This window comes from Betta splendens, chromosome 2 (genome assembly GCF_900634795.4).
Source record: "Betta splendens chromosome 2, fBetSpl5.4, whole genome shotgun sequence".
NCBI classification, from domain to species: Eukaryota; Metazoa; Chordata; class Actinopteri; order Anabantiformes; family Osphronemidae; genus Betta; species Betta splendens.
The window spans coordinates 9,526,977-9,539,651 of NC_040882.2; the positions used below are offsets into that span (position 1 = coordinate 9,526,977).

At 44.1% G+C, this 12,675-nt stretch overlaps 1 protein-coding gene across 2 annotated transcripts; it reads left to right on the forward strand.

The window, feature by feature from the left end:
* Positions 1 to 8: 8 nt before the first annotated feature.
* On the forward strand, positions 9 to 12,612 carry trak2 (trafficking protein, kinesin binding 2). Of its 2 annotated transcripts, XM_041067624.2 has the most exons (18): positions 9 to 188; positions 2,369 to 2,547; positions 3,446 to 3,631; positions 3,929 to 4,096; positions 5,713 to 5,772; positions 6,257 to 6,333; positions 6,430 to 6,546; positions 6,903 to 7,121; positions 7,276 to 7,354; positions 7,436 to 7,566; positions 7,745 to 7,819; positions 8,214 to 8,351; positions 8,518 to 8,597; positions 8,684 to 8,824; positions 8,910 to 9,208; positions 9,292 to 9,780; positions 9,856 to 9,955; positions 10,048 to 12,612. In XM_041067624.2, exons 2-18 carry the CDS (start codon positions 2,493 to 2,495, stop codon positions 10,835 to 10,837), a joined length of 3,204 nt encoding a protein of 1,067 aa, XP_040923558.1. In that variant the 5' UTR covers positions 9 to 188; positions 2,369 to 2,492; the 3' UTR covers positions 10,838 to 12,612. The 2 variants fall into 2 exon arrangements, with proteins under 2 accessions (XP_040923558.1, XP_028983748.1); XM_029127915.3 differs by lacking the exons at positions 9 to 188; positions 2,369 to 2,547; positions 3,446 to 3,631; positions 5,713 to 5,772 and adding exons at positions 5,256 to 5,360; positions 5,454 to 5,494 and having other exon boundaries at positions 3,974 to 4,096.
* Positions 12,613 to 12,675: the final 63 nt, after the last annotated feature.

Below are 12,675 nucleotides of genomic sequence, written 5' to 3' on the forward strand. Positions count from 1 at the left end.
CACAGATTGTCGGCGCGTGAGAAAAACGTAATTGAAACGTGTTGTCGCACACTGATGACGTGCTTGGCTGTTTTCCAGCTCTATGCCATCGCCTCCATTGTTCGAGGTTATGATGAGGGTGTAGGTAACGCGCAGTGCCCGTATGTGCTGTTGGAATTGTGGATGCTGTGGACTATTATCGACATAGGGTAAGTTTTATGATAACTAGTGGTGTTTTCCTTTATTAATATTGCCGCGTGTTTCGCTGCAGCTGTCAATTGTGCGCGATGATTTGGTGCTAGCAACGCTACGAAAAGCAACAGTGTCGCTGTCACTCTCCGTTAGTGTTGACACGGGAATGTCATGTGTAATGATGCTAGCTAGCATTGACACCCTGTGATTAAATCAAGGACTACTAAGTACCAGATTTAATAGAAGCTTGTTACTTTGAACCGGCTAATTGTAGCTTTAGCAAAAACCTTTATTCATAAAACAATAGTAGCCTTAGCTACAAACTCATGTTAGCTCTAACTAACTGCCATTATACGTTATATTTAATGTAAGTGAAGAACTCTAAAGGTAACTAGAGAAACATAAGCGAAGCTCGACAACAATTTAAAATTTTCATCCCTCCCGAACTTAGAATTGGTAAAAATATACAACATTAAAATGTAGATAATAACAATTCCTGTACGTGTAGAATTGGATCAAAATATTATGATCGAAGTAATTTAAAGCGATGCTGAATTGAAAATAAGCTTCAAGCGTTCTATTAAAACAATTTGAATCTTTTTCTTACTCCTGCACATCTGTTGGCTACTAAAGCTTCAGAAACAAGTAAACGAGTTTTGTAAAAATGCCACACATGATGTATGTCTGTATGATCAGCTGTTAAGTGTGGAATTTCAACAAAACTGCTGGTTTCTTCAGTTCGCACGCCACGACAGGGGATGCCTGCCCCTGTTCCTGTCCCATGTCCACTCAAAATCACATGCTGATCTTCCTTGTCCTATTGTTTTGAGGCAAGAGCTTGGGCCCTTTCCAGCTTGTCAGATCTGAGATGGACCGTGGACAGATGCTGTAAAGCAGTACAAATGAACCAAAGTGAACCTCTGTTGTATTGCTTATTCTGACCGCCGCTGGGACATGGTGCATTTGTAAAGTCATTTTTGTATGTTGGTTGTAGGTCACTCTGCATAAGAGCATCAGCCTAATGCTTGGATTAGACACATGAAAGGGGGATGAAGCCTGTAAAAACTTGATGTAAGCAGACAGTCCCTCTAGTTCCACAGTGACACACTGCTGTTGGGTATAATGCTGCTGCCTGCTTTGTTTGGAGTCACATCTGAAGACAACTTACAGAGCTTTGGTTTCTGTATTAGTACAATGAGCAACATAAATTCCAAATTGCCAGTAGATTTTCTGAACCCAAGCAGATTGTCTGTGTGTGGTCAGTAATGTAAACCACAAATATCTTAATATATTTATTTGATTTATTGTGGATTTGTTTTGTCAACGGATGAGGCTTGCTTCTTCTTTGTGCTGAGGCCCAGGCTGTATTTTAAGCAAGAAGCTGTGTTACTCATACGATGACTCACAGGCACTCAGATAAGAGCATCTCTATCATTTTACTAAATGGAAAAGAAGATGCACAAGTATATTGACATAATGAATGCACGCAGATGTTTTATTCAGCCCATACTAATGATAAGTACATGCAGCATTTTCTGCATATAATTGCCTTGATTCCCAATGAGAATAAAACTATTGCTATTCCAGTATCACAAAATCTCATTAAAGGGCCATTAGTTTGTATCTGGCGGTTCTCTGATGGCAAACAGTCTGTGGCATTGCTTGCATTAGTGATGTCCTTCATAGAGAAATGGTTTTAGTCTCAGGTTATGTAAGCAGAGTATGAATGTTGCCCAAGGACTCCTTATTTACTGAAAAACACAGATCTGCACATGCATTGGCATGCACAAGCCGAGCATCCAGCAACCCCAGGGAATCTGATGTTCCAGGGCTTGTAAGTGATGTAATGCTTTTAAAGTATTAGATTATGGTATTGTTGTATAAAACTGTGGGTGGTATTTCTTTTTACTGTGAACACAAACCAATCTCTTTGTCATCATCAAATACTGTAATTTCATCCAGTGTGTGGTTTGAAATTACTTAGGTCATCAGCGCATTAGTTCTGTTTGTCAGTTATCTTTTGCAGAGTAAACCTGCTGTCTTATTTTTTTCAGTGAAGCAACAGGATGCCTTGCCCTCTATTAAAACAGCATAGGGCACAATGCAGCAGTACAGTACAGCATCTAGCATACGTTTGTATTTCCTCCTGTGATTTCTCATGGTTTTATCTCAAAGTGTCTCATGTTGTTTGTTTCAGGTAAAGGTGCGTGTGGGCACCACCCGTCAGCACGTGGGTAGGATGTGATGTCGTGGCTTCCATTTTCATGCCCAGCTTTGAATTTTGCAAGTGAGGTGCTTTACCCCCACTCCTCACTCTAAGGATGTTTGAAGTCAAACCTCGGGCGGTGGAGAAGAAAGAGTCGAGCACAGAGACAGGTAGGAGTGGTTTGTGTATGTGTGCATATGTTGATACTGCAGTATGAGAAATGAAGCAGTCTTAGGGATGACTATAGTATCAAGTGATAATAAAGTGCCTGTGCACTCGTATTAAAATCTCCTAAATCTAGCTACCACCTAAGAAACCGATCCAGATGATGTAATCTACAGAAGGTGTTGCATTCATCTTGTTGCCTGTAGTTTCAGTGGACCTGGGCCATATGGCATCAGCCAGAAGCAGAGGGAGATTTTAATACAGGGAATGCAGAGGGGTGTTTATATTTACGGAATACATGTTTATGACTAATATAAACTAAAACCATAGATCGGGGGTATTTTTATTTATTACCATACATAAACGGACAAGCCCTGCGATGGACTGGCGACCCGTCCAGGGTGTACCCTGCCTCTCGCCCATAGCCAGTTGGGTTAGGCTCCAGCACCCCCGCGACCCCGCATATGGGAACAAGCGGTTTGGTAAATGGATGGATGGATCAACTGACAATTAAGTAATAGTTTAATTTTACATCCTTATGTAATAGGTAATTATAGCCACAATTTGATTTGATTAAATTTACAAGTTTAAGAAATAGTTTGGTTGATAATTAGTATTTACTAAAATTAAAACTAAAAGGCTCCTTTACTAAGCTACTCCAACAGGAACACCCTCGTCTCATGATGAGTGAGGATTAACCCATTACTCACCCAACCCATGCTGTTACTTGCTGCTGGTAAAATACGGTAGCAGTATTCTTACAAAGAGTTTTAGATCTAAAACCCAATAAAGTCCATCTACTAATCAATTAATCATTTTCATATTTTGATAATGAGAATAAATAAATGCAGTGTAATAATCAAAGATGAAAGCAATCATTGGGTGCTGTGTTTTAACCGTCAGATGAGGGGCTCGGCAGCAGCGGGAGGCACTATGGATCCAGCTCGGTGGGCTCAGGTTCTGTTGGTTCCGTGTACCTGTCGGACAGCCAGGACTGGGTGGTTTCTCCGAGTTGTTCCCCCGATGAAGGCTCGGGCCAGCTCAACGCCATCTCCCCCATGCTGGCGGAGGAGACGTTCCGCTACATGAGTAAGTGTGTGTGTGTGCTTCTTTTCATCAAATGACAAATATTAGTTTGACTTCTAGAATAAAATGGCCATAAAACATTTATGTCCAGCTTTGTCTGCTACCCGTTTCCTTTCCTACTTTCTTCTGATTGGTCAGGAACATAAAAGTTGCTGCGTGAGTTGCATTAGACACCGACATTCGATGTATACTAATATCACACACCCTCTTGTGATGCTGTTTGGCACAGACTTCAAACTGTGTCTTTTTGTCTCTGGCAGCTCTGGAACTATACAGTATGTGTCTTTTTGTGTGTCTGAGAGAGAGACAGAGCTACTGAAAGTGTAGTTGAGTTCAAAGCCAGGGCCAGAGTCACGGGACAAACTGGGAGTAGGAGGAGACAGACGGTGCAGACAGGACAGACATCGATAGCCATGCCGGTTTTAAACATTCACAATGAGGAGATTTATGACGACTATGCTATGGAAGGTGAGTAAAAGTGCCCCAGGATCGGTGTGTGAGCTATGTGAGCTAGTGTAGCTGCAGAGCAGCTTCAGAAGTGTGTCCAAGGTCAAGCAGAGCAGGACATACTGTAGTGGAAGGCCCCAGTACTGTATATGCATGTTACTGTGTAATTCTATGTTTGTAGCTTCGGAAGACAGGAAGTCTGAATGGATGCTTGTTTGTATTCAAACAAGTGGTGGTATGTGGGAACAGTGTTGACATTTAGATAGACTTCCTGTTTTTCTTTCTCACACTGTTTGTGGTCAAAAAAAAGATTCTCTCATAGATCCTCTGAGATTGAGCTTTGTATTGTTCAGTAAAAAGAATTATTAGGTATAGAAAACTTGAGGAGACTGAAATGCAACATGAATGAATGCTTTAGTGTGATTAAACGTGACAGAAGGGGTACAGTACTGTCCTGGGGTTTGGCCTTTACAACCCTGCTTGCCCTACTTCTAGATCTTCTATTAATAGCACATGATGCATGTGTGGGGAGATGTTAATGTGTGCATGCCCTGTGCTAAATGTGTGATAACACAGAAGAGTGGTTTTGACCAGAATAATAACATTAAAATTCTATCAATATTAAATTATTGTTCTATATGTTTTTTATATTTTCACAAATGCTGATGGAGGCATCTTGTGTATCAGTTATTACATTTTTGTGTCATGTGAAATCAGAAAATGATTAGATTCGGTATAAATCCTGTTTGAACCTTTGGCGCTAGTGTACATACTGTATACAACATATAATTGCAAAACATGTACATAGTTAAATCCTCGGCAGCATCATTTGCTGTTCACCTACAGTTTATATTCTCCATAGGGTTATTCATCTTAAGCCTACTGTCCTGTGTGTATGTGTTGATATAGAGTCCACGAGTCCAGTGTTTTGCAGTCCTTCAGTTTATTGTGGCCAGAGTTCAGTCCCAGTTCTCTGGAAGTAAAAAAGTAAAAACGAGCCACATGAGTGAATGTTAGTGTGTGTAGCACATGTGATGGCACTGGGAGTAAAAGCTTTTCTTCTTTTTAGTGAAATATGGTCAAAGTCGACTATGGACATAATTTATAGTGACATCACAAAAGGTAAATGTGTGTGTGTAAGTAACCTGACTTGATCTGTATTATGCGTTTGGTTGGACAGAGGTTATTTTTAACTGCCAGGTGTTGGAGGACACTGTAACGTCCCCAACCAGAGGCCACTGTGTTGCTTGGATTACTGGATAGCAGCTGCTTCCCTTCAGACCATGTAGGTCAGGCTAATTACATTTAGTGTAGATCTAGTCTGTTTCTAGATAGGTAGACGGATGACGTGCTTCTGCTTCAACTTCTCTTTGAACAGGTGAGGAAGGGAGCGGTGCTGTGCTGGTGAGAGCCACGAAGGTGCTAAAAGCACAACATACTAATTAATGCGTAGATTCTCTTATTCTTAGCAAATTAATGTTTCTATATGAATTGATTTTTTTGTAAACCTTCTTTTCAGCCTCTCTCTTTTTACTCTTTGCTTTCCAATATTATTCTTTCTCTTCGTCTGTTTCATCCTACAACAAGCTCCTGCACCTTTTTGAACCTTCCCTTCTCTCTCTTCTGTTTCTCTCTAGCATATTTTGCTTTGGAGCCCTCTTCCTATTCCCATCCTGGCTCTCAAAGCCTCTCCAAAGGTATCTTTCTCTCCCTGTCTGACTGTTCTGCTCTTACCTGGAATCTAGAGCCCCTGTTGCATGTGGATGACAGCAAAAGAGATTTGTGTAGTCAAGCTGTCAGCCGCTGTAAACTGCTCATAGTACTGTAGTTATGTAGAGCCCGTGTCTGCATGCTGATACTGTGGTTGACCTACTGCACATTCAGACCACTAGCAGCCACAATTTGCCAGTCAGTTGTGTTTGTTGTGTCTACGTAATAGGCTTGACACATGTTTGATCAAGAAAGAGGCTGCTTGTGGTGAGAATAATTACATTAGGATGAAAACCAGGCATACCACAGTTGTGTGAGAGTGATGTGGTCATTGTGTCTTAGCATGTGGATTTCCATGCATGCATGTTATGCATGCACATGCTACAATGTGCATCATGGGTTGTGTGTGCATGTAGTTGGTTTTTTGTGTGTGTGTGTATATATATAAAGTAACATTTTATCTCTACTCAGTCCTCAGTGCCGATCGTGTGGAGCAGATGACAAAGACGTACAATGACATTGAAGTGGTCACACACCTTTTAGCTGAGGTAGGTGACGCACCGCTTGCGCTGCTTTCTTTTGTGCTTAGGCACAGCCTCTTGTCACCTCATTGAACCCCGAGTGTCTCGTATCTTGTTGGGCAGCGGGACAGAGACTTGGAGCTGGCAGCTCGGATCGGACAGTCATTGCTGCAGAGGAACCACCTCCTTCAGGAGCGCAATGAGGCCTTAGAGGAGCAGCTAGCGCAGGCTCTGGACCAGGTAGGTCTGGTTAGCTCTATACGGAAAAATGTGAATTTATTGTATTTGGACATTTGTTGTATTTGTTTAAATTCATCAGTCTTCACAGTTAATTCATCAATGTACAAGCAACAGTACAAATATTTGATTGCACAAGTTTTTTTTAATTAGTACAGTATATTAAAAGTAAAATGCTTTCTAGTATAGATATTTGTGGTTCAGCTACTTTGGACCTTTTGTGTGGGGATGACTTTATGTGCATTAGCAACCGCAATATATGTAGAAAATTTAATAGCAAAATGGCAGTAAGATGTTTAAATTGGGTAATAACTGGGTTATTACGCTGAGACTAATTACTGTCCCCAAAACGTCTCCAGGTAAACCAGGTCCAACATGAGCTCAGTAAAAAGGACGAGTTGCTGCGGGTGGTGGCCAGTGCGTCGGAGGAGAGCGAGACTGACTCCAGCGTGTCAACCCCTCTGCGGCAGCCTCAGGTGCTGGGTGCAGCCACGGCCGCCGCTGCACTCAGTCAGCTGGAGTCTCTGCAGAGCAAGCTGCAGGACCTGGAGGAGGAGAACCTGGCTCTGAGGTCTGAGGTAGGAAGTCCTCGATACGGTGAAATGGAACTTAAAGCCTTAAAATATAATTGCATCACAAGAGTGATTCTAAAGGCACTTGTGTAAAGTGTATTGACACATGGATCACTGAATAATTAATGCTAAAGTGCTGAGTGGCTGCCTTTCAATTCAGGCCTGTCAACTGAAGAGAGACACCATTACCTACGAGGAGAAGGAGCAGCAGTTGGTGAGCGACTGCGTCAAAGAGCTCCGTAAGTGTAAAACACCCAGAAAAGGATCATTTTAATGTGTATGAAGTGTTTTTTTTTTTTACTTTAGCTCGTGTCCCTTAGGTGAGTCCAACAGCCAGATGGTGTCTCTGACCGATGAACTGTCCCAAAAGAATGAGGAACTTGTCAGACACCAGGAGGAGATCGCTCAGCTGCTCTCCCAGATAGTGGAGCTGCAGCACAGAGTGAAGGAGGTGAGGAGAAGCTGGTAGACTGAAGTCTAAACAAGCTTTGGTATCTCTAAATATAATGAACTGATAGTAAATGAATTCAGCTCTGCTGGACTGACTTTGCCTTTGAGTATCATAATTCACTAGTGAGTATGTAAACTACAGTATACGTGTCTAACAATGCGTGTTTGTTTGTTGACAGCTGGCTCTGGAGAAAGAGGAGCTGAGGATTCACCTGCAGGCCTCCAAAGATGCTCAAAGACAACTGACAGCAGAGGTACCATGACAGAAAACACCATACTGGTCGTTAGATTAAATTAAACTGGTCCCAGGTTAAACCACACCCAGATCTTCCAGGTTTGTAGGTTTTACATAGGCACATGTTTGCTACATATCAAAACTCACTTATTTGTAGATGTAATAGTAAATGAATAAGTCGTTACACAACTAATTTAATTCCTACTTAATAAAAATTCTGAATTTTATTTTCTATAGAAGTTTAAACAAATCACTTGCTCATCTTTAGTAAGTAATGTAGTAATTAATTATGTTAATTTAGCTAAGCCATCAATGTGTGTAGTAAATAATTTCTTCGGGACCTCGAGATTAATGATGATATAATTATAACTATTAAACCCATGTCCACTGTCATCCACCAAATTTGCCCACAGCTGAACGAGCTGGCGGAGAGAAATGCTGAGTGTGTGGAGATGCTCCATGAGTCACAGGAGGAGATCAGGGATCTTCGAAGTAAAAACACTCCCTCTGCCGGCATGAGAAGGCACCTGTCCTACGGCCTCTACCCCATGGTGAGAGGAACACGCTTGGGCGTTTATACCATGCGTGCCACACATTTAAAACATGTTGTTTCAAGGTTCATGTGTTATAATGATATAGAGTGTAATTCTTTAAACAGCCTTTTATCTGGTTGTTTAATCCACACTTGTGCCTATAAAGGGTTTTTGTTTTTTGCAGGACTCTCTGGCCGCAGAGATCGAGGGCACCATGAGGAGAGAGCTGAGTGTAGAGGAGGAAACTGCCGTTCAGGACCAAAGGTTAGAAACGTTGAAGGTCCCTTCAGTGTTTAGTGGAAAAATCCTCTTTTCCTCCGCTCCTGACCTTTGACCACTCTCCTCTGCAGAATATCCCAGAAGCGAGTGTTCCAGACAGTTCGCTCTGTCAATGCCTCAGCGTTACGGGCAGCTTCCGCCAGTCCTCCCATCCCTGGCTCTGGACAAAGTTCTCTGGTGATGACTGCGCAGCCTTTTCACTCCACCCAGGGGTACGTTACTCAAAGCACTGACCTTCTGCCCTGGGTTTTACTGTAATACTGACGATGATTTTCTGCTCTATAAATGTGACTGCAGGGAGGAGGTGCGAGTGGGCCAGCCTGGGGCTCCGGGAGGAAACGACCTCACCAGAGCCCTCCACCGCCTGTCGCTGCGTCGGCAGAACTTCCTGTGCGAGCGTCAGTTCTTCCAGGCGGAGCGGGAGAAGAAGCTGCAGACCCTGGCGGGAGCGGAGGCCGATGGTCAGGGCAGCGGCTGCAACTCGCCCATGGGCAGCGGGCTCTCCTCCTTCTCCAACTTATCGGAGCTCTCCTTCAGTTCCAGCGTTTTTAAGACCTTCTTGCCTGAGAAGCTTCAGATTGTGAAACCAATGGAAGGTAATGCGAGATTTTTTTTTTTTTTTTTATAAGATTGATGATATTTACAAGAATTCAACAATATTCTGACATGTTTATTTCAGGCTCACTCACACTCCACCACTGGCAGCAGCTGGCCAAACCCCACCTGGCCACTATTCTAGACCCTCATCCTGGTGTTGTGACCAAAGGTTTCCGTCCCCTGGCTCAGGATGCCGTTTACCGCCTTTCTGATATGGAGGAGGACGAGGAGGAGGAGGAGCGCAGAGCGGCTGGTGTCCAGGAGAAGGGGGCAGCCGAGCGGAGTAAGGAGGACGAGGAGGAGGAAGAGGAGGAAGGTGGGATCACCTTCAAAGTGCGCTACTCGTCTACACCCGAGGAAAGAAAAGACAAAAAGCACTGTGTCACACCCCTCGCTGTTTCCCCTGTACTCCCCTCCCCCCTGCTGACATCACCTGGGACACCTGCCACATCCTCCTCAGTCAGGCCTGACCCCAGTGTGACCTCCACGGCGCTTCATGTTACTGAGGCGTCCAGTCTGTCCTCTGTTCCTCAGACCTGCCCTCCAGCATCTACCACAGCTTCCGCCTCTGGTAAAAGTTACTTCTTGTCTTGTGTAAGTGAGCTCGTGTTTTCTTTGTGATCTGATTTGTTTGCTCTGTGTTCAGTCAAAAATCCAGTGAAGTGTCAAAGCTCCACCTTCTCCACCTACACCTTCACCACCTGCCGCATCCTGCACCCCAGTGATGTCACACAGGTCACCCCAAGGTAACTCCTCTACAATAACACGACATTTAATGTCATTTGATGTAGCAAATAATAATTAAATGTCATTGTACTATACGGCCTTTGTTTTTCAGTTGTCAGTCATCCCTTTTGCCCAACACACCGAGCTCCATGAGGACAGGACCCAGCACCCCTGTGACTCCATGCAGACTGAGTCTGGGAGACTCCTTCCCACCACGACGTCCGCCCACATGTGGCCTAGCTAAGCTGGTTCTGGAGAGAGGCATTTCTGCACAAGTGTCCACCGACACCCCGCCTTCATCCCCGAGACCCAGCTCCCAGCAGCCCCTCTTCTGCCTTCTCCCCAGCACACCCCCTAACTCCCCCTCTCACTCCCCTGCTCCCGCCGCAGTGCCCACCGACGCCCGGCAGCACTCGGCTGACAACTTCCTGGCCTCGCGGCCAGCAGAGCTTTTCCTCCAGGACGTTTATGGGTTAAATCTGGGTCGCGCCCCGCACCCAGATTTACCAAGCCCCTCCCAGGAAACTCATTCTCTAGTCCCGTCCTCCAAGTCGGCCCGGGCCAAGCCAGACTCAGCCAGCGTGGGCCTGGTGGAGAGGCTGCGGCAGCTGGGGTTCACCAAAGTGCTCCACTGTTCGGAGTCGGAGGCCTCGGCGCCGCGCCAGGATTCAGCTACTTTTGTGTCAGCAGGCGGGGGGAGTCTGTTGGACGGGCTCAGGCGCAACCAGAGCCTTCCAGCTATGATTGGTGCCCGTGTGGGGAGGTCAGGGGTTAACCCCACTCCGCCTCCTCCTCACCCCACCTCCCTGGCCATCCCTCCTCCACCATGGGGGAACCTTAAGGAACGGCGCCGGCACCTTGCCTCCATTTCCCATTCCCCTTCAAGTTTAACCAAACACTGAAGAGGAGGGGACCAAATCCCCAAAATGTACCTTCCCCTTTACGCCTCCATCATCTCTCCTTCTTTATTCGTCTGGAGAGAGGATTCGGGGCATCACTTGGTAGAACAATCCCTCCTTTTTAATCCCTTAATTTAAAGCACAATTTAACTTAACTGACTGTTTTTAGTGAAACCGCAGTGTCTGTGTATAGATGTTTGCCAACATGCTACTTAGCTTGAATGGGTTTAATGGCTATCAGTCGAGTATGAAATAGGTTTTTGCAGTTATCCCGTGAGGCTCTGGATGTTCAGGCACAGGAAGAAAAACACGTAAGTGGTTGAAGGTTTGTGGAAGTGAAAATGTAGGGTAAGACAGGGAGAGTGTGACATCTGTATGTCAGCAGAGAGAAGAGCATCAAAGAAAGTGAGGAGGCGAGGGCTGAGCATCCAGAGTCTGTTTAATCTTAAGGGCTTGTCCTGTAGCTTCTGGTTGTGACGAAACAAGCTTGTGCCATCCAGCCGTGCCCACACTACGGTTTGTGGTTATAGAACATCTGCCTCATCACATCAAACCCTTTACAGCCCCTTCAACTTCCTTTTATTACTTGAGGCTAAGAATTGAAGTGCTAGCTGGTGTAACAGTGTGCTGTCAGCCGACATGCCCGTATTCTGTGTAATGACTTTACTGACTGTCCATGCGCCATTCCCTTTCTCCCAACACTTACATGCAAACATGCCAAACGCATCAAAAGCAATCTTGCCTACAGGTTCCAGCATGCACCTGTCAGCAGATGGAGGGCCGTCTGAACCAGGTCAGACGCAAGGAAAAAGAAGGGTTATTCTTTTTCTTCAGGTCTGTGTGTGTGTGTGTGTGTATGCGTGTGTGTGTGTGTCTCTCTCAAATGGTTTGTGGCCTTAAGTGGAATTCTGAGTTGTGTTCCTGCTAAGCCATGATAGTACATGTTAAGTTTGTGTTGATTGAAGGATCACCGCTGGGTCATAAAGCTCATTCACTATGGTTCACTGGCTACTGTTCTGGGCGTCACGGTACACCAAAAAGGTTTAGAGTTTCAAACCTGGGTGTTTTCTGGGTAATCAGGTTTCCTCTCACGCTCACGACATGGGGCATTCAGGGTCAGTCTGTTTGGAGGGGAAACGGACACAGTGTCACAGCTTTACTGTGTTGGTTTCTTTGTTTCTGATGCATCTCAGGGTTACCCAAAGGTAACAGCAGACTATTGCTATAGACTAAAGTTCATTCTGCTTAACAATGCTTAATGTTTAGCTATATTAGAGCTGACCTTTGACCTCTCTGATCCCTCTACCTACTGTACATCCCTCCTTTTTGTCAATCCCCACTCAGTTACTGCACTTTTACTTTTTTTAATGTGTTCTACTGACAAGACTGTTTGAAGTATATATAGATTCTAACATATTAACAAGATAATTTAGGATAAGGTGTGACTGTATTAATGTTGGATAACTTTTTTTTCCATGTCTAAAGGAGGCCAACAGAAGGGAATCAAATTAAACCAAAAGTGTTATTGTTATTTTGAAGAAATCCATAATTGTGTATGTGTGATGCTTTTTTTGTGAATTAGCAGGAAAACAAGTCATAGTTTTCATATTTTTAGATCAGTGGTCATTTATCATCTTTTCCAACAAAGCAGAAGGTTCAACCGAAATATAAAATGTCTCTCCTGGAGAATTACTCATGGATGTTATTCATTTCCTCTTTTTTTTATAAAATAAAATAAAGGTATGATAACAAAGCATGACTCATAAGTCATAAGTGGATGGAAGAATTTCTGTGTGAGTCTTTTCTCCTAGATTTTTAATACTTTTAATTATATTTTACTT